This window comes from Mus pahari, chromosome 13, assembly GCF_900095145.1.
Source record: "Mus pahari chromosome 13, PAHARI_EIJ_v1.1, whole genome shotgun sequence".
In the NCBI taxonomy this organism is placed as follows: domain Eukaryota; kingdom Metazoa; phylum Chordata; class Mammalia; order Rodentia; family Muridae; genus Mus; species Mus pahari.
Window position 1 is genome coordinate 26296550 of NC_034602.1, and position 20664 is coordinate 26317213.

Below are 20664 nucleotides of genomic sequence, written 5' to 3' on the forward strand. Positions count from 1 at the left end.
CTTGGTAGACCAGGCTGGCCTCGAACTCAGAAATCCGCCTGCCTCTGCCTCCCGAGTGCTGGGATTAAAGGCATGTGCCACCACGCCCGGCTCCTCAGATTCTTTATGTGTTGATTTGGAATTAATTCGATACTTGCATGTTTAGAAACCTTTTGTCAAATTGTAGTCCTCGTGTTTAGTCATATCTACCCCACTGTTTATGAAACTGGCCTAAACATTATGAAGAATAGGCAGCTATTGAATAAATACAGAGAGAGCTTCAGCAGAGGGAATAACAAGAATACAGGCATATGATATACATATAATATATATAGGTGTGTGTGTGTATGTTTATAAGACAGATATAGCTTGGTGATATACCTAGGAGACCAGAATTCTAACAGTATCCATATCAAATATGAAGACGGCGATTAGGTACAATCTCTTGTCCCCAAGGAGTTCTTTACATTATGAAATGATTAGCTGTAGTGGTTTGTGCCTGTGACACAGAACTTTCCAAGGCTGAGACAGGAGGATTGCTGAAAGTTTGAGGCCATCTTGATGCAGAGTGTAACTGACTCTGTTTCCAAGGAAAGAAATAGGAGCTGGATCTGGTGACTCACACTTTGAATCTCAGCACACAGGAGGCAGAGGCACTCAGGTCTCTTGTGAGTTCGAGGCTTCCCTGGTCTACACAGCGTGAGCTCCAAGTTACACAGTGAAACTCCGTCTCAAGACAAACAAATAAGCAAAAAAAGAAGAAGAAAAGAAAAAGAAGGAGGGGGAGAGAGAGGGAGAGGGAGAGAAAATGAAACAAGTAAAACAGTATGCTCAGGAAGCTTAATTTAGAAAATGGAAGTTCATCGTAGGGACTTCACACACATTGGAGCCAAAATTGTGAATGAAACATTCAAAATAAAAAAAAAAATGAGATCGACTCAATCAATTTTTTACTACGCTGAACCTTGTGGAGTATAATTATCCGTGAAGTCTACTTTGATTTTGAGGTGGATGGATGAATGGGTTGGTTGATTGGTGCTGTGGATTGGGTTTGTAGCCAGGGCCTTATGCATGCTCTGCAGTTACTCTGTTGCGTTATACCTTTACCCCAGTTCCTAGAGTTTAAGGGTTGTTATGAGCCCTGTTATGAACTAACACTTAGAGTCTAGACTATTTGGCTCAAGTTTTATAACACATAAGAGATGGTGAGGGGTTGGGGATTTAGCTCAGTGGTAGAGTGCTTGCCTAGCAAGCACAAGGCCCTGGGTTCGGTCCTCAGCTTTGGAAAAAAAAAAAAAAAAAAAGAGAGATGGTGAGCCTGATTTAGACAGAAGGAGCTCAGTACTAGTAATGAGCTCTTGTTGTAATTTTACTGCTGGTCTAACCTTTCGGCAAGTAAGTTTATCTCCCAGGTTATTTCCTTGCTCTTGTTAGTACCAAAGATTTATTATGAGGGTCTAATTAAGACGGTGTTTAAGGGGTTTCATTGAATATTAGATAAATATGAGTACTGTGGTTGGGTCCTAGACTCTTTCCATCATATGGATGCGATGCCAGATTCACAGTCCTTTAGAGAGTAAAGGATATGCCAGAGGCATAATTCCCCAAACCCCGGGCTGCTTTTTCCATGGGCATATTAGGAGAGCAGAGAGAGCGTGTAATTGGAGACAGTCCCTGAGCCCCTTCCAACACACCCATTTGCTGTCATGGCCCTAGATACTTTTGCAATTTTTTTCTTTTGAGCTGAGGATGGAAGCCAGCATGCCAGGCAAGTACTTTATCACTGCGTTACATTCCCCAGCCCTATGCAGTTCCTTTAGTTCTAAAACTGGACTCAAAATGGACCCTCAGGGAAAAGGCAGAGCATCTGCTTATCCATGTGTGAGCCCTTGGTTAAGTTCTAGCCTTAGTATTTATAAAATAGCAAAACGAACAATCTAAACAAGTGGGGGCTGGCGAGATGGCTTGAGGGTAAGAACAGTTGCTGTCAGACCTGCTAACCTGAGTTCAGGCCCTGGGTCTTATATGATGGAGGGAGAAAACTGACATCTGTAAATTGTCCTCTGACCTACACACACACACACACACACACACACACACACACACGCACGCACGCACGCACGCACGCACACGCACACATAAAACAATAATAACAACAACCAGAAAACATAACCCAAATGGAACTTCAGTATAACAACAAAAGTAAAAATAAATGTTGGGCATGGTGCAGCTTGCCCTGTGGTCCCAGTAGTCTGGAGGTGGAGACAGGAAGATGAAAGAGTTCAAAACCACCTTGTAGGATGAGTTTGATGTTACCTTGAGACACCTATGTTAGTCAAGAAAGTAAAAATAGGACCAGAGCTTGTCTGTGAGATGCAGTAGTAATGCCAACATGATGGGGTACCCTGGGTTCCCTGTCTGATGCTTTTAATTTTTAGAGGGTGTGTGCTAGAGGTTCAGCCCAACACTGTACATGCTAAGCCTATGCTAAGCCTATACTCAGCTACTGAGCCACACTCCAGCCCGGTTGCTTTTTAAAATCACTAAATTGTCTTTCAGATGATGAGCTAGTCGTGAACCCTAAAGTATTTCCTCACATCAAACTTGGAGACATTGTGGAGATTGCTCACCCCAACGATGAGTACAGGTGGGTAGTTCAAGAGTGAAGGAAACTAGGCACCCTGATGATCTCAAAAACTACTTCAGGCCAGTCCCAGCTGTGTAGTAAGGCCTAATCTCAGAAAACAAAACAAAACATGCTCCTATTGAGGGCTGAAGAAATGGCTCAGCTTGTAAGAGCACTGGGTGTTGTTCTAGAGGACCTGAGTTTGTTTCCCAGCACCTACATGGCATGTCATGACCATCTGTCATTCCAGTTCCAGGATATCTGATGCCCTATTCTGGCCTCCTAGGGTATCAGGAATGCCTGTGGTACACAGACAGACATACAGGGTAAGACACATATACTCAGAAAAAAAATAAAAACAAATTTTTGAAAGATTAAAAAAAAAATATGTGTATGCCTGTGCATGTGAGTGCAGGTGCCTTCAGATGGAGATTCCCTCCATGTGAAGTTCCAGACAGTTGTGAGCCACTTGAAGTGGGTCTTGCGTACCAAACTGAATTCTGTGAAAGAGAGCAAGTGCTCTTTAACTGCTGAGCCATCTCTCCAGCCCCAACAATGCATTTTAAAAATGTTTAAAGTGTTTTAAAGTTGAAGTAAGAACTGGATAGTATTGTTGCTTTTGTTCATTTGCTTCCAGGCCAAGTGCAGTTTTCTTTGTTTCCTAGGGAATGTCCTGTTTGTGCTACAAGTTACAATGTGCATTACATTATTTGTTTGCTTTTTAACTGAGGTAGAGAAAGCTTACCTCCTGCAGTGTCCCTCATTGTTGCTTTCTCTTCCAGTCCTTTGCTTTTGCAAGTCAAGTCTCTTAAGGAAGATTTACAGAAAGGTGAGTATAACATCTCTCTTTGAGATTTTTATAGTTACTGTCTGAGAAATGTAAGGAACCTCTCTTTGTAATCTCCGGGAATGAGTACCTAGCAGAAGGAGTTTCCTCTAGCAAAAAGCAGGTAAAGCTCTTGGAGGCTAGGGACTACATTTGTAGAGACTACCCCAGGAGCAATAGTTGATGCGTTTACAGTCTTCATTTATCTTTACAGCTGCTGAGCTGCAACCTCCCCACATACCCCAAACATATAAACATTGCCAAAGAGCCTCATTTGTTAGCATATTGTAGGCATCAAAGAAACTAGATGTAGGGCCAGAAGAAGAGGCAATTTGAACATGGGAAGCTTTATGTTTAACTCCAAAATGATAATAATAATAATAATAATAATAATAATAATAATAATAATAATAATAATTGATGGAGAATTTTCTAAATATTCTTCACAAATATTTAAGTGTTTCCCTGGATGAGTATGTGATCAATGTCCTCTGTTTGGATAGGTGTTTGTAGTTTCTTGCTGTCTTTTTCAAAGAGTGGAAGAGTTGCTTGCATCTAAGTACCAAGGGATTTTACTCAAAAAAGAAAGTGAAGGTATAGCTAAGTTGCAAAAGCCTGAGCACGCCTGGGCCCCTGAGGGCCTGGGTACTTCCCAGGGCTTCCGCTTATAGGCCTAGGAGAATTCTTGAGTATGGGTAGTTCTCGGTTTTGAGTGTTAGGCTTGGGTTATGAAACTGTTCACTGCTCGTGTCATTTTGTATGTTGCATCCGATTTTATGCATACATACATAGGCACACAGTGATAAATAGGGTATTTCCTCTAAAACTTTACTCATAGAACAGTTTGCCCAGTTCCTCAGGCTACCAGACCCTGCCTCAGAAAACAGGAAGGGCCAAGAGATGTAACTCAGACTGCCTGCCCAACATACTTTGAGAACGGGGTTCCATTTATGTCTGAAAGTACATAAAACAGATGTGATGGTGCAGGTCTTGAGTCTTTATCTCAAAAAAAGAAAGGAAAGCTTTGTATGGTGGCTTATGCCTTTTATCCCAGCACACTAGAGTCAGAGAGGCAGGTAGATCTCTATTAGTTCAAGGCCATCCTGTTCTACATAGTTTCTGTTCAAGCAGAGCCACCTAAGTAAATAAAGTATTTATTGTGCGTTTTAATGTTTTAAACATTATTATATCATTTTATTTTGGGTTTTGTTTTGTTTTTTTTTTTTGCTTTGTTTTTTGTTTGTTTTTTTTTTGTTTTTGTTTTTTGTTTTTTGAGACAGGGTTTCTCTGTGTAGTCCTGGCTGTCCTAGAACTCACTCTGTAGACCAGGCTGGCCTCAAACTTACAGAGTTGAGTGCCTCTGCCTCCCAAGTGCTGGGATTAAAGGCATGTACCACTGCTGCCCAGCTATTATTATTTTAGAAACCTTGAAAATAAAGCATCATACACCAAAATTAACAGATTCAAAATGTGTATAACTCAGTTTCTACACAATTACATTAGACATTTGGAAGGGATGCTGGGGAGTGTCGCATTAAATTTTATAAGTTTATTACCAAATATGTTTTATGTACTTGGCCACCACCAAAACAAAGCCAAAAGCTCTGTGGCGGAATTGCAACTTGGACAAGTAGCTTCCAGTTCTGTCATAGCTGTTTCTTTCACCTGCATCCAGTCTTCCCTCGCTCCCTGATCTTGAGCCTTTCTCACTCTTTTTTACTCGTGTTTACTGTATCCACATGTATATTTGTTTACATATACATTGGATAGACTCTGCTTGAGAGAGAAAAAAGCATGCAGGTTTTTTTTTTTCTTTTTGAGTCTTTGTTACATACTTACATACACATTCCTAAATACTTAAATGCAATCTGCAAATGTTACCTGTATGTACATGGATGATCACTTGGTGTTGGATAATCAAATTTGGGGGCTCTTCCCTGGTTCTAGGCATTCCTCAGTTGCCTATAGTTTTTTGTCTATGAGAAGACCCTTCAAGCGTCCCCTTTCTTATATTAGCATGTCCATTGGTGTGACATTCTTTAGGTCTTGTTTAGGCAGCCACTTGGTAGTAGGAGCCTTTCTGACATTCCTAGGTGACAGTCTCGCAGGAAAGGCCCTGTTCTATCTCTTAACAGTCTTTCCGTTCACTCCTTGACAGTGGTCCCAGAGCCTTTGGTGAGGAATTTTGAAGAGATGTGTCAGTTGGGATGGAGAATAAATCTCTTTTTGTTCTCTGCATTTTGATTAATTGTGGATTTTTGTAATGTTTTCTTTATCTGAAGACATAGTGAGACCCTGTCTCAAAAAAAAGTTTCTTCCTATATTTATGTAAGTTATGTGCATGGATACTCAACAGGCAGGATGCACGTGTGGAAGTCAGAAGACAACTTCAGGGATCAGCTCTCCCATTCTGCCATGTGGGTACTAAGCAAGGATTGAACCTAGGTTGTCAGGCTTGGTGGCAAGTGCCTTTTGCACAGTACCACCTTGCCACCGGAAATAATGGATTTTATTCTGACATTTCTTTTTTTGTTTGTTTGTTTTTTTTTCCAGACAGGGTTTCTCTGTGTAGCCCTGGCTTAGAACTCACTCTGTAGACCAGGCTGACCTCAAACTCAGAAATCTGCCTGCCTCTGCCTCCCAAATGCTGGGATTAAAGGCCTGAGCCATCACTGCCCGGCTATTGTGACATTTCTAAATATGAATATAATGTATTTCTATCAAATTCATTCCTCATAGCCTTTCTTGTTTCTTACAGTGGATAATTCCGCTCCTCTTTCACAGTAGCTCCCCTGCTGCTTCCAGGTCTTTTTCTTTGTGTGTAACCCAGTACACTTCATTGCGGTTGTTTAAAGGAGCACAGGCACTTTACCCTGGAAACACCACTGAGAAAATGTCTTTTCTGCCCTCATCAACCATTAAATCTCCAAGAATGTTTCATGACAGAGCAGTGACAGGCCAGATCTTATGAAATCATAGCTTTTGTGAGTTAAACAATAAAGTTGTCATCCTATCCAGAAGCGAGCATCCCACACTGTTCTTCCCTCTTCTCTGCCCCGTCTTCAGTGTTATGTTTCCTGAGCCTTGAAGCCAGCTGGGCGTGTAGCAGTCATTTGTTCTCAGCATCTTGATCAGTTGTGGGTCTGCAGTCATTGCTGATCAACAAGAAGGAAGCTTTTCTGGTCAAAGCTAATAGCAAAAACTAATCTATTGGCATAAACATGGTTATTTGGGTAATTTCAGTGGTATATGCTTTTATTTTTTTATTTTATTTTTATTTTATTATTATTATTATTATTTTTGTTTTTTTGAGACAGAGTTTCTCTGCGTAGCCCTGGTTGTCCTGGAACTCACCCTGTAGACCAGGCTGGCCTCGAACTCAGAAATCTGCCTGCCTCTGCCTCCCAAGTGCTGGGATTAAAGGTGTGCGCCACCACACCTGGCTTGGTATATGCTTTTAATTCTAGGGGAGGCAAGAGTTCCCTGTGAGTTAAGACCAGCCCGGGCTACAGATTAAAGTTCTAGGACAGTTTAGGACTACATAGTGAGACTCTTTCCAAAATCAAAATAGTGAATAAATAAAATAAAAACATACTAATTTAGAAAGCAATTTGGATCTGTGGCTTTCCAAATGTCCTTGACCTTAGAAACTAAGCAGGATTATGCCTGTGTAGTACTTGGCTGAGATACATCAGTTGAAAGGCACGCTGTATCCATGTATTGAAGCTGCAGCAGGAGTTTCCACACTACTGCTTGTGATCTCCCCACCCACAGGCTTAGTAGTAGAGATGAATCTCCTACTGTGTGTGTCAGAGTCATCCATAGCAGACTCACTCCTCCTAGCGCACTACTGGACTCCTCTTGCCTGGCCGGTTTATGTTGTTGGGTATAGCATCATTAGCCGAGTAAGACAACTTAGAGTACCTTCCATCGCCATGAGGGCTAGTTAGCAAGGAAAGTTTGCTTTCTCTCTGCTCCTTGACCAAGGCGTGTGACACCTTCTAAAATAAGGTCTTACCTAAGTTTTGTGAGCAACCAATGGCAATGGCAATTGCTTGTATTGTTTTGAGAATCTCATGACCAACAACTTGTAAGAGGAGTTTAAGTAGCTCACCTCTGCCACTAGGGTTTGATTTTTTCTTATGTTGCTCCTTCCACTCCAACCCAGGGCTCTGTGCATACTAAACAAGTTTGCTGCCACTGGTTTGTATTCCTAGCCTCCAGATCAATCTATCTAACATCTCTCTATCTCTATCTATCTATCTATCTATCTATCTATCTATCTATCTATCTATCTATCTATCTATCTATCTTCTTCCCTCCCTCCCCCTCTTTCTTTTTTTTCTTTCCTTACTTATTTTTAGACAGGGTCTAAGTAGCCCTGGCTGTTGGTGATTTACTGTATAGACCAGGCCGGCCTTGAACTTGCTGAGCTCTGCCTCTCACCCTCTCAGTGCTGGGATTAAAGGCATATACCACATCACCTAGTTCTGGTGGTTTTTGATAGCTTTTTTTTTTTTTTTTAATGCTTTTTTTATATTTTAATTAAAACTTTTTTGGTTCGTTTGTGGTAATGAGGTTTCATAGTCCAGGATGAGCATGCTATTTGGCTAAGATGACTTTGAATTTCTGATCCTCCATCCTCCACCTCCAGAAGGCTGCAATCAAAGGCACTTACTATTTTTGTTGTTGTTGTTGTTGTAGCTCAGGCTGGCCTCAAACTCAATGTCTAATCAGGCCAGCTTCTAACTTATAACAGTTCTTGTCTCAGTGTCACAAGTAACAAAATATTTGTGTGTGTGTATGTGTGTACCTGTCTTGTTTGTGGGTGTGTGTAACATACACATGTGCTTACCCATGCCTGTATGTATTTCTGATCCTCCACCTCTAGAGTGCTGCAATCAAAGGCACTTACTTCTCTGGTTTTTTTTTTTTCCCCTGTAGCTCAGGCTGGCCTCAAACTCAATGTCTTATCAGACCAGCTTCTAACTTATAACAATCCTTGTCTCAATGACACAAGTAATAAAATGTGTGTGTGTGTGTTCCTGTGTTTATGCGTGTCTGTAACATGCACATGTGCTTACCCACGCCTGCATGTATAGAGGTCAGAGATTGATGTCGGGTATCATCTTCTATCTTTCTCCACCTTTGTTTTTCTATGACTTTGTTTTTCTGTGACTTTCTCCACTTTTGTTTTTGTTTTTTTGTTTTTTTGTTTTTTTTTTTTTTGAGAGAGAGTCTGACTGTGTGATAGTAAATGTACTATAATGGAACTCACTATATAGACCAGGCTGACCTTGAACTCACAGAGATCTGTCTGTCTCTGCCTCCTGAGTGCTGGGATTAAGGGCATGCGCCACCGCTGCCCGGCAAGACAAAGTCTTTGATGAACTCCAGGTTTGCTGCTTTGGCTAGGCTGACTGGCCGAGAGTCCAAGGGTCCACGGCTTCTGAAGCCCCGTTACTAGAGGGCAGGTGTGTTTTGCCCTTTATGTGGGTGCTGAAGATCAGAGTTTAGGGTGTCGTGCTCACGGAGCAAGTGTCTTTCTAGTTCTCCAAGTGCAAGATCTTAAGTGATTGGCTCTTTCTCCCCAGTCTCTTCCCCTTCTCTCTCATTTTCTCCCTTCCCTCCATGAACAAACCCAGGGACTCACCCATGCTTATGTGCAGCTACTGAGTTACATTTCTTCCTTTAATGATTATATTTGTTTATTTTACTTTGTGTATGGATGTTTTGCCTGTATACATGTATGTGTACCATGTATATGCCTGTTGGATTCCCTGAAACCGGGGTTACAGATGGGTGTGAGCCATTGTAGGATGCTGGGAACCCAACCCAGGACCTCTTCTAGAACAACTTCTCTTAACTTCTGAACCATATCTCTAGCTCCAGCACTCTCATTTTGAGGCAGAGGCTGGTTAAGTAGCCTAGTCTGGCTTTTCAGTCTTCCTGCCTCAGCCTACCAAATGCTGGAATTACAGAGGGTAAGCCTCTGAATGACATCAGGTGTTTATTAGCACTTTAAATCAGGTGTTAGTTTTTGGATCGTTTCATCTGTAAAGTACAGAATTGTATAAAATTTGATCTCCTGGAAGACAGAGAAATAGCAAATGATCAGTTATATTAATTTTTGAGTATGTACTGTCTTCAGAATGTGTTAACTGATTTAAATTTTTTTCTCCGTTTCAGAAACTATCAGTGTGGACCAGACTGTGACTCAAGTATTCCGGCTAAGACCCTATCAAGATGTCTATGTGAATGTTGTAGACCCCAAGGCAGGTCTTTGCTTTGTACTTTTATATCTTTTTATAGTAATTAGCACCTATCCTCAAAGGTTAGAAGCTATGGAAATGAGGTATGTAAGTGTAGTGCTAGATTGTTTTTAATTATTATGTTTAGAAAACATTATCTTTATTTTACCTATTTGAGTGTTTGCCTGCACATATGTTTGTGTTTCACATGTGTGCCTTAGTGCCCACAGAAGCCAGAAAAGAATGTTGGAGTTCCCTGAAACTTAGAGTCAGTTTGAGCTGGCATGAGGGTGCTGGTAGTTGTGTGAAGTCAGATCCTCTGGAAGAGCAGTCAGTGCTCTTCATCTCTGAGCCGTCTCTCTAGTCCCTCATTTGTTTTCTTTAAATAATTAACTATTATTTTTTAGGCAGAGGTTTGCTGTTTAGCCCAGCTGACATGGAACATGTCATGTATATAGCCCAGGCTGGTCTTGAACTGGCAATAATAGCCCTTTCTCAGCTTTCTGGGAGTGTAAGATACAGCATTGTATATGGCTTTGAAGTTTTCTTTCTTTTCTTTTCTGTTTGTTTTTAGAGACAGGGTCTCACTATGTAGCTATGGTTGCCCTGGAACTCACTGTGTAGACCAGGCTGGCTTTGAACACAGAGATCTGTCTTCCTCTGCCTTCCTGGTGCTGGGATCAAAGCCTGAGTCCCCATACCCAGATGTGTATTTTGTTTATTAATTATTGTTTGATAAGCAAAGTCATTGTCCATAGATATTATGTACATTCTATAGTGAAATAAAGCAGACAGCTCAATGTTATCTTTCAAGACTAAAACAAAAGGCAAGGTTTCATGTGTCTGTAGTTTGAGCTACCTATGCTGAGGCAGGATTACTCAGCAGTGTGGGGGTAGCCTGGGCAACACAGCAACCATGCCCTTTGCTAGACAGCAGCAACAAAGGGACTGAAGCACAGTGTCAGTCCTCTGGTGTCCTTGTCATGGGACAGCTGCTGTGGGATGTCCTGTAGAATTGCCATGGATATGGCTGAGTTGCCTTTGCTGTGGAGAATTCTCCCAGGTTCTGTTGTTGAGTGGTCTTCCAAAGGTTTTCTTTTTTGCATCTTTTTTATGGTGTGTGGCCATCATATTTTGACTATAAGTGTGGCAAAAATAATTTAGATATGTGGTTATTCTCTTTTAGGATGTGACTCTTGACCTGGTGGAATTGACGTTTAAGGATCAGTATATTGGCCGTGGGGATATGTGGCGACTAAAGAAAAGTTTGGTAAGATACAATTTTTTTTTTAAATGTTGTCTTTTCTATGACAAATTGTCCTCATTTATCATATAAATTTAGAGTCATCAAAATAAGTTCCAATTCTAGCATCTGCAAGTAGTTACTGTAAACATTTGGACATATTCTTATCATTGTCTTCTTTATTTTATTTTACATGTATGGCTATTTTGCCTGCATGCCTGTATTTGTACTTTATGCATGTCTTTTTTTTTTTGATTTTCGAGACAGGGTTTCTCTGTGTAGCTCTGGCTATCCTGGAGCTCACTATGTAGACCAGGCTGGCCTCGAACTCAGAAATCCGCCTGCCTCTGCCTCCCAAGTGCTGGGATTAAAGGCATGCGCCACCACTGCCCAGCCATGTCTAGTACTTTCACCAGCCAGAAGACGATGTTGGATCTTCTATAAAAGGAGTTACAGACTGAGCTGCCTGTGGGTTCTGGGAACTGAACCTGGGTTCTCTGTGAGCGCAATAAGTGCTTTTAACCCAAGCCTTCTCTCAACTCCACCCCCACCCCCACACTCCACACCCCAGCCTCATTTTTGAGGATGGTCCCAATATGTAGACTTGGCTGGTCTGGAATTTGCTGTGTAAGTCAGGCTGGCTTTGAACTCCTCCTGAGTGATGGAAATGAAATCATGTACCATCATACCCACCTATTTATTTATCTTTAATGAACCTTTAACATTTAAAATGCCAGGTACTGACCAGGTACTGAAAACTCTTTACTATAGTTTTTGCATATTATAAAGAAACAAATTATGTGTAGAATTTATACATAAAATATATTTTCAGGGTAAAGTCAAACAACCAAAACCTTGATTGGGCTAGGAACGTTGCTCAGTGGTAGAGCCTTTGCTTATTATATGTGAGGCCTTAGGTTCAATTCACAGTACCAAATATAAACAAACAAACAAACAAGTAAGTGAAAATTATGCTTTTTTTTTTTTTTTTAATTGAGTGAAAGAAATTTGTTTCTTTTAGCTCTCTCACCTTGAGGCCTTTGGTTTGACCTCTGGCACTGAATAAAATTCAAAAGTGTAAAGATAATTTATATGCCACTTAGTATGTAAATGCTGAGGTCTGTGTAAACATTCATGAGGATCAGTGGACTCATCAGGTGGCACTTACTATCTGCCTGATCCTCACTGTTGGGACTGCTGCCGCCCCAAGAGCCAGTCAGTCACCCACTGGCTCTAGCTTCTTCCTGTGCGGTAAAGCTGTCACTGCCTTGCTGACTGGACTTTCTGAGATAGGGTCTCTGTGTAGCCCTGGATGTCCTGGCACTTACTCTGCCTTGCCTTCTGAGTGCTGGGGCTAGAGGTGTGTACCACAGCGCCCTTCTACCTTGCTGTTATTGTTGCCTTTGGAGAAGATTTTAAAGCCAGGAGCCCTGGTGTGTGACTTTCCTGATGGTTTGAATCCTTTCTTTTTCTCTTCCCTTAGGTGAGCACCTGTGCCTATATCACTCAAAAAGTGGAATTTGCTGGCATCAGGTAGGTATCACGGCATCTGGAACTCATTGGGTAGTAAGCAGCAGTAGGATCTAATGCAGCAGGTTAGCTGTGTACGACGCTCCGGGCGTGTGGGTCTCCATACAGGACGGTGCTCGAGTGTTTCAAACGTTAGACTGCTGTGATGTGAGTGAAGAAGTACCAAGTACGTGATAGCAGTTTTAGGACTGCTTTATGACTTTGCTCTTCGGAATGTTGAGACCTAGGCTCTTGTTTTTGTTTTTAGAAGGTAGTGATTTTCTGTGTAGCAGGCCTTGCTGTCCTGGAGTTTGCTTTGTAGACCAGCAAACTAGCATTAAATTCACAAAAGATCTGAGAGTCCTAGGATTAAAGGCATATGCCACCACACCCAGCTTGCTAATGCTGGCTCCTAACTCCTGAGCCTTCCCCCCCCACCCCCCAGACCTCTCCAGTGCTGGCCTGGCAAGTGTATGCCCCCACACCTTTCAAAATTACCATGGAAAATGGCTGATTACTGTAAGAAGATGTGCAAATTACATATTTTAGAGCTGAGACTATTTTATGTTACTATTTAATCACAACTGGTTTTATAGGATACTTGCTTACAGGTGTACACTAGCCAGCACCAGAGCTATGATGTGCTGCCTTTCCAATTGGATTGCCTCACTATCACAGCATTGAAAATGGTTTCTGTATTTTAGTAAAAGGGACTTTTCAAAATCCCTCCCTTTTTTTAAAAACTAGAGATGGAGCCCAGGGCCTTGTATATACTAGTCAGTCAAGCACTCTACCACTGAGCCACAACTCTAGCCCTGAAACTCCCCCACTCCACCCACTGCCAGCATTTTCTTTACTGTCTTTTATGTTTTGTGCTGGAATGGCTTCTGCCACAAATCTACATTTCCATATCTATATCTATTTATCTATCTATCTATCTATCTATCTATCTATCTATCTATAATTCTTTTTTTAAAAAATACAGGGTCTCATGTCTCATGGTAGTATAGGTTAACTTGGAGTTCACTATGTAGCTTATGCTGGCTATTTATAGTTTTGTGAATTTACAGCTCTTTATAAACATTATTATAAGGACTCCATGATATTCTGTTGTATGGACATACCGTAGTTTAATTATTTGGCTTAAAAAAGAGTCTTCTGCATGAGTGTTTTTCCTGCATGTGTATGTCCACCACATGCACACCTCATGCTCACAGAGGTCAGAAGACAGCGTCAGATCCCTTGGAACTGGAGTTATGGATGGTTGTGAGCCACGATGTGAGTGTCAGAACCTGAACCCAGGTCCTTTGTAAGAGCAACAGTTGCTCTTAAAGAGTCACCTCTCCAGCCCCACTTAGCTTGTTCAAAGATATGTAGTACAAAAGATGCTATATTAGCTATACTTATTAAACTATTTCAACTTTTTTATTTCCAGATTATAGCTGTAATGGATTGTGAACTTCACTGATTTCAAATAGCTTACTAATAGGAAACGGAGGGTTTTCAAAAGCAGAAAATCAAATGGTCAATAAATACTTGAGTAAATGTTCAACATCTTTAGTCATCAGAAAAAACAAATTAAAATTGTGGATGAGTGATTAATTGACTAATAATAATAGACATGAGGCCCCGGGCTCCATCTCTAGCATTGAAAAAGGGAGGGAGCCGGGCGTGGTGGCTCAGGCCTTTAATCCCAGCACTCGGGAGGCAGAGGCAGGCGGATTTCTGAGTTCGAGGCCAGCCTGGTCTACAGAGTGAGTTCCAGGACAGCCAAGGCTACACAGAGAAACCCTGTCTCGAAAAACCATAAAAAAAAAAAAAAAGAAAAAGGGAGAGATTTTGAAAAGTCCCTTTTACTAAAATACAGAAAATTTGAGATCCATATCAGAAAAACACAAATGAAAATTGCTTTGTGATTCTCTATGTTAATCCCACTAGCCAAGGACAAGACTACTATCACAATTTTTGAGCCGGTTTTGAGGCAAGCTTTAATTTAATACTGTCCAGGAAGATGGACTCTAGCCAGACCCATTTCTGGGTTCCCAGGAAATGGCACAAGTCATGTTTTACAGAGGCTTTAAAGGGCAAAAACACAGGGCTGCCATATTTCATATCAAGTCCAATCAGGGGTAAGCATATATTCTGATGTACTTCCTGGCTACATTGAATCAGAGGCAGGTGTATATCCTGGCATATTTTCTGCCAACATGGTCAAGCACTTCCAGTGCAGAGGTCAAACAAACACAGGGCACTCTTTTTTTTTTTAAGATTTATTTATTTATTATTAGAAATATAAATAATAATAATATTATACTGTAGCTGTCTTCAGACACATCAGAAGAGGCTGTCAGATCTCATTAGTGGTGGTTGTGAGCCTCCATGTGGTTGCTGGGATTTGAACTCACGACCTTTGGAAGAGTAGTCAGTGCTCTTACCCGCTGAGCCATCTCACCAGCCTCTACTCTTTTTTTTTTTTTTAAAGCTTTATTTATTTATTATATGTAAGTACACTGTAGCTGTCTTCAGACACTCCAGAAGAGGGAGTCATATCTCGTTACAGATGGTCGTGAGCCACCATGTGGTTGCCAGGATTTGAACTCAGGACCTTCGGAAGAGCAGTCGGGTGGGTGCTCTTACCCACTGAGCCATCTCACCAGCCCCCAGCCTCTACTCTTAACTTTCTTAATTGTTAACATAACTCTTGGTCAGCAAGATACATTGTTTTATGTATTCTCTTCCATTAACTTGCAAGGTGTGTTGTTCTCATTCCTGTTTTGGTCTCACACCGTCATCCCAGTCAGAATGACTACCATCAACAAAATAAAATCCTAAATGCTGCAGAGGGGTTGGGGACAGGAACTCTGATATATTGTTTGTGACAATGTAAATTGATACAGCCGCCATGAAAATCAATATAGAAATATAAATGTCTGCATTCTGGCTGGGTCATATAGACCTAGAAGGTCTTTGGATGTGATTCCCTTCTCAGAGCAGCCATCGTGTTGCTGGATTAAAATTCCTGTACATCTTCCTCTTTTCTATTTAAAGTAAAATTTGTACAGTTTTACTTTTACAACAGGAGCAATGATGAGTTTCACAAACTTAGCAGCAGAATGTCCCTATGAAGCTCTGTGGATAACCCTTCATCACTGTAGTCCTTCCCCAAAGGTCCGTTTTAGCATTGGAGTTTTCCAGTCTCCCAGTCTGATGAACGGTCTGTCCTTTTTCAACCAGTTTGTTGATCTGTCCCCATGCCAGGGGTCAACTTTCCATGTCATTTGCATTGCTGTATTCTTTCCTTTAGTCACACCTTCCAAGTGGAAGCTTCTCTTCCTAAGATCTGGTCTTTACAATTTTGATGGAACCCATAGTCTTTCATCACCTGTAGAAAGAGACAAAACTCTTACACATTTTCTGACTTCCACTCTGGTATTAACATATCTTTAAAGTGTAGGTTTTCCTATAGTCCAGTGTCTTTCAGCAGCTGTCGTTCCTGCCTCACTGGCTTCCAAAGAATTTAAACATTATTCAGTCTATTTCTGGGAATTCTTATTTCCTATTTCTGTTTATCAAAGTACAATTAGATCTTTATAAATCCACACATAGCATTTTTTTGCATTTAGACAATTAGACACTCTCATTCTACACCCAGATCCATATCAGCGAGTGGCTTTTTACCTATTTAAACAGAGAAACAATCAAGCCATATTATACAAGATGTCAATATACAGTGTCAGTTAAAGTGAAGAGTGAAGCAATGTTAATCTGCGCTCCCCAGAGGTTTATGGCTGTGTCTGCCACATAAGACTTTAAGCTTCCATTTGACCTCCTTGTCCCATACATTTAATTTGTCTTACACTTGAAATAATGTTCCAATCCCGAGAAACTGTACTTACTTTCTGAAGGGGCTGATGTGGACTCCAGGATTCTTGTGAGATTATAGCTACATCAGCGCCTGTGTCCACCAAACCTTCAGTTTCAATACCATATAATTTTTGGTCTCTAGTCATTGATAACAGTTTGTCAAAAAACTTGTCTTCTCGAATTTCCAAATTCTCCTGTTCTTTCTATTGGAGCTGCCTGGCCTTTGACATAAGGGAACAATAGCAGCTAAAAATCCTGTCTCCAGCTTTAAACTGCATATTTTCCTTTATGTAAGCCATAATCTCAATCTCTCCCTTGAAGTCTTCATCTGTGTACATCCTGGATGTACAATGAATCCTTGAGAAGTTAGGCTACTTCTTCCTGAAAACATTCCTGCTGTCTCTGGGTAGTAATCCATGACTTCAGTGGGTATTTTGTAGCATTGAATTTTTGGTGATAGTGTGAGATTTTTACTTATGGCTAAGTCTAGAGTAGTGCCTCCTTCTACCGCGTGCAGTAGATCTCCAGTACCTAGTTAGGTTTTCTCTAGTTGCTCTGTGTGTGGATTGCTGACAGGAAATACTTGGCTCATATTGTTTGCTGTCTAGGTACAAGAGAACCTTTTAGGAAGTTTCTCTATATTTAAGGGATTATCTCATAGGGAATTAATTTCCTCAAATAACTCTTGCTGATCTTCACTCATTATTCATTGGACTACCTACCCTTACCACACCTACAAATCCTGGAAGGCTGAGGTCTTCTTGAGAAGTCTCTAGAAATGACTTGCCTACAATCCCTTTTCAGATGACCTCACTTCCCACAGTTAAAACAACAGACATTTTGACATTAGGATTATTGGCTATTGCTTGTCCAATTTCATAGTCATTAGAGTTAGTATCAGCAGTAGTTCTAATCCATTCAGCCATGGGTGCTGGTCGAGCTTTTTAAAGGTCTGTGAACCATTTTACACTCTGTTTCAATCAATATCCATCTCATCTGGATCTAATATTGCCCTGTTTATAGTAGACATTTATCTATGAAAGAAATCAGTAAAAGTCTCTCTGGGACTTTGCATAGGCTTTGTGAATGACATAGATCTTTTTCCTTCTTCCTCCACCTTATCCCAGGCTGTTAAAGCTACTAAAGAACATTTTATAATAATAGAGTCATCACATTGCATCTGAATTTGTAAATCAGCATATTGACCTTCCCCTAACAATTGATCTTTCACAATGTTAACACCTTTAGACTATTACGATTTTCAATAGCTGCAACTTCTTTTTTTTTTTTTTTTTTTTTTTTGGTTTTTTCGAGACAGGGTTTCTCTGTATAGCTCTGGCTATCCTGGAACTCACTTTGTAGACCAGGCTGGTCTCGAACTCAGAAATCCGCCTGCCTCTGCCTCCCGAGCGCTGGGATTAAAGGCGTGTGCCACCACGCCCCGGTAGCTGCAACTTCTTTTCGACATCATGTCAGCTGTTGTAATTGAGAACCAGCTTCCAGTATACCTGCTACTAAATCTTTCCAGTCTTGCGGGATAATTCTCTTTTGGGTAGTCTCGGTATTTAACATCTGTCTCATATACGGTAAATGCATTCCATAAGTTATTATTGATTCTTTTTTTTTTATTATTATTATTATATGTAAGTACACTGTAGCTGTCTTCACACACTCCAGAAGAGGGCGTCAGATCTCGTTACGGATGGTTGTGAGCCACTATGTGGTTGCTGGGATTTGAACTCAGGACCTTTGGAAGAGCAGTCAGTGCTCTTAACCGCTGAGCCATCTCTCCAGCCCTATTGATTCTTTAAAATGTCTTCTGCAAACCAGAACCTTGAAGGCTTTATTAAGAGGTGGCCTGGCCGGGCGTGGTGACACACGCCTTTAATCCCAGCACTCGGGAGGCAGAGGCAGGCGGATTTCTGAGTTTGAGGCCAGCTTGGTCTACAGAGTGAGTTCCAGGACAGCTGAGCTATACAGAGAAACTGTCTCGAAAAACCAAAAAAAAAAAAAAAAAAAAGAGGTGGCCTGGTAGGTTCAATGGGCTGTCTCTCCTAATCCTTAATGTCATTAGGTACCATAGGTTCACAGTTAAGCACTTCCTGGTCTCTTACTTCCTGTCTTTTGTCTCTCAAGTCTTTGTACTTAGTACATAGCTAATTTCTTTTTTTTAAGATTTATTTATTATTATACATAAGTAGCTGACTTCAGACGCACCAGAAGAGGGCGTCAGATCTCATTATGGGTGGTTGTGAGCCACCATGTGGTTGCTGGGATTTGAATTCAGGACCTTTGGAAGAGCAATCAGTGGTCTTACCCACTGAGCCATCTTGCCAGCCCCATAGCTAATTTCTTGTTGTTGTACATATATTTTTCAACCTTTTTTTTTGAGAGGAAATATAAGGGATCTGAAATGGAGTTTGCCATTTTTTTAATGCAGGAAGAGGAAGACTATAATTAAAATAGTCTTTTGTTCTTGCTTCCTGTGATTCGCTGTCTCGGAGGCTCTGGGGCTCTGGAGTCTCCCAAGTCTTTTTGGGCGTGTCCAAACAACTGATGCCTCTTCTGGAGAGGGACCATTCTAGTCAAATTACTTCTCTTCAACATTTCTGTCTGATGTCCTCCCTTTTTTGCAATCTTGGTGGGGTTTTTTCCTTCTCCTGGTTGGGCACCAGATATAAAAGCCAATATTGTTTCCTCAGATGAAGGGATGAGATGAGAGCCATAACTGACAGAGCTGTGCACATACATTGCTTGGACTGGATCCCGAGCATTTCTTTCTCTGTTCTAATTATCCTTAGGCCGAGACCTGGAAGCTTCTAGCCTCTGTACCATTTAATCTTCCAAGTTGACTGTTTCAATATGCCTTCTCTTGGCTTCTGACTGAATTGCTCTGATTGGCCTCATACTAACTTTGGCAAGAACAACCATAGAACCCATTTCAACAGGAATAATTTTTTTATGTATCATTTATCCTTTATGATACCTCATTTGTTTTTCTCAAGATCTCTAGAAATTAGGTAGGTAGGTAGCTAGCTACAGGGATAAATACTAATCACATTTATTGCCTTTCTAAAAAATTGAGGCTTGGGCAGTGAGTGAGATGTCTCAGTAGGTAATGGCACTTTCTGCCAAGACTGATGAACTAAGTGTGATTTCCTGGTTCCCACATGGTAGGAGAGATTTGCTTTGGCAAATTATCTGCTTTTCTTAGGCATAAACATATCTTTACATATACACAGACAAATTCACTGCTCTTCACAGGCATAAACACAATCCTACATATACACAGATAAAATGAATGAAGATAGTAAAATCTGAGCCTTAGAAAGATAACACCTTTAACAAGTAGCAGAGGTACTAGAATCTAATACCAAATTTTGTTGCACTTATTTGCATGTGCATAGTAGGATAAGCTAATAACATTGAGTACAGTTGAGATTGTTTTTGAGATCCTGTAGAACAATGTTTGGTTGTATGCAATATGTTGCTTTGTTTTGTTGTTTTTGTTTCTTTGTTTTGTTTTGTTTTGTTTGAGCCAAAGTCTTATTATGTGTCCTTTGGCAGTTCTGGAAATTGCTGTTTAGAACAGCCTGGCCTTGAACCCATAGAGATCCAATTTCCTCTGTGTCCTGAGTGCTGGGATTAAAAGCATGTATAAAAAGCAGTATGTCAATTGTTTATCTATTGATATTCAGCTAGTAAGTGATACTCAAGCTGCAGTCCCTGCTTAAACTAGCTATTCCCCAAAGTGGACAGCTCTGAGCTGAGAGCCTCCTTTATTGTACTGCCCTATTCTCTTATACACTAAAAAGTCCCAGAGGAAAAACAGTGGGCAACACACTCCTGTAATCTAGCACCCAGGTGAATAGTGCAGGGGCATTCAGAGTTCAAGAACAATATAGAATAGAGTCAGAGTCTAGACTGAGCTACATAGTTGTCTCAAAAATAAACAACAACAAAAGAGTTTCAGAGGGGAAATCATTAAATTGGAAAAGATTTACCAAATTGTCATTATGTTTTCAAAAAATTATTTGTTTTGTGTGTGAGAGAAAGAGCAAGCTCTGCCTTGCTTCATGGAGCTATCCATCCAAAGGCCTGTGAGCTGCCGGCTAACTCTCCTGTTTTTGCCTTTCATCTCACTGGTGGAATGCTAGGATTTCAGATGCACTGACTTCTTCCTCAGGCTCCAGCGATTCAACTCAAGGCATCAGACTTGAGTAGCTGAAACCTTTACCCACTGAGCCATGTCCTTGGCCCTGACATTTAAGAAACAAATACTTGTGACCTCCTTGCCCCTTTCCTTTCCTTTCCTTTCCTTTCCTTTCCTTTCCTTTCCTTTCCTTTCCTTTCCTTTCCTTTCCTT

The 20664-nt window shown here is 40.9% G+C and overlaps 1 protein-coding gene across 13 annotated transcripts in view; it reads left to right on the forward strand.

The window, feature by feature from the left end:
• Depdc5 (DEP domain containing 5) overlaps positions 1-20664 on the forward strand; it is a 128199-nt gene that overhangs the window by 2274 nt on the left and 105261 nt on the right. For all 13 annotated transcript variants that reach the window (XM_029545144.1, XM_021210251.2, XM_029545146.1 and 10 more), the window contains 5 exons: positions 2539-2626; positions 3388-3434; positions 9621-9706; positions 10869-10952; positions 12409-12458. In XM_029545144.1, the coding sequence (XP_029401004.1) occupies positions 2539-2626; positions 3388-3434; positions 9621-9706; positions 10869-10952; positions 12409-12458 (355 nt within the window). The remainder of the gene's footprint in view (positions 1-2538; positions 2627-3387; positions 3435-9620; positions 9707-10868; positions 10953-12408; positions 12459-20664) is intronic.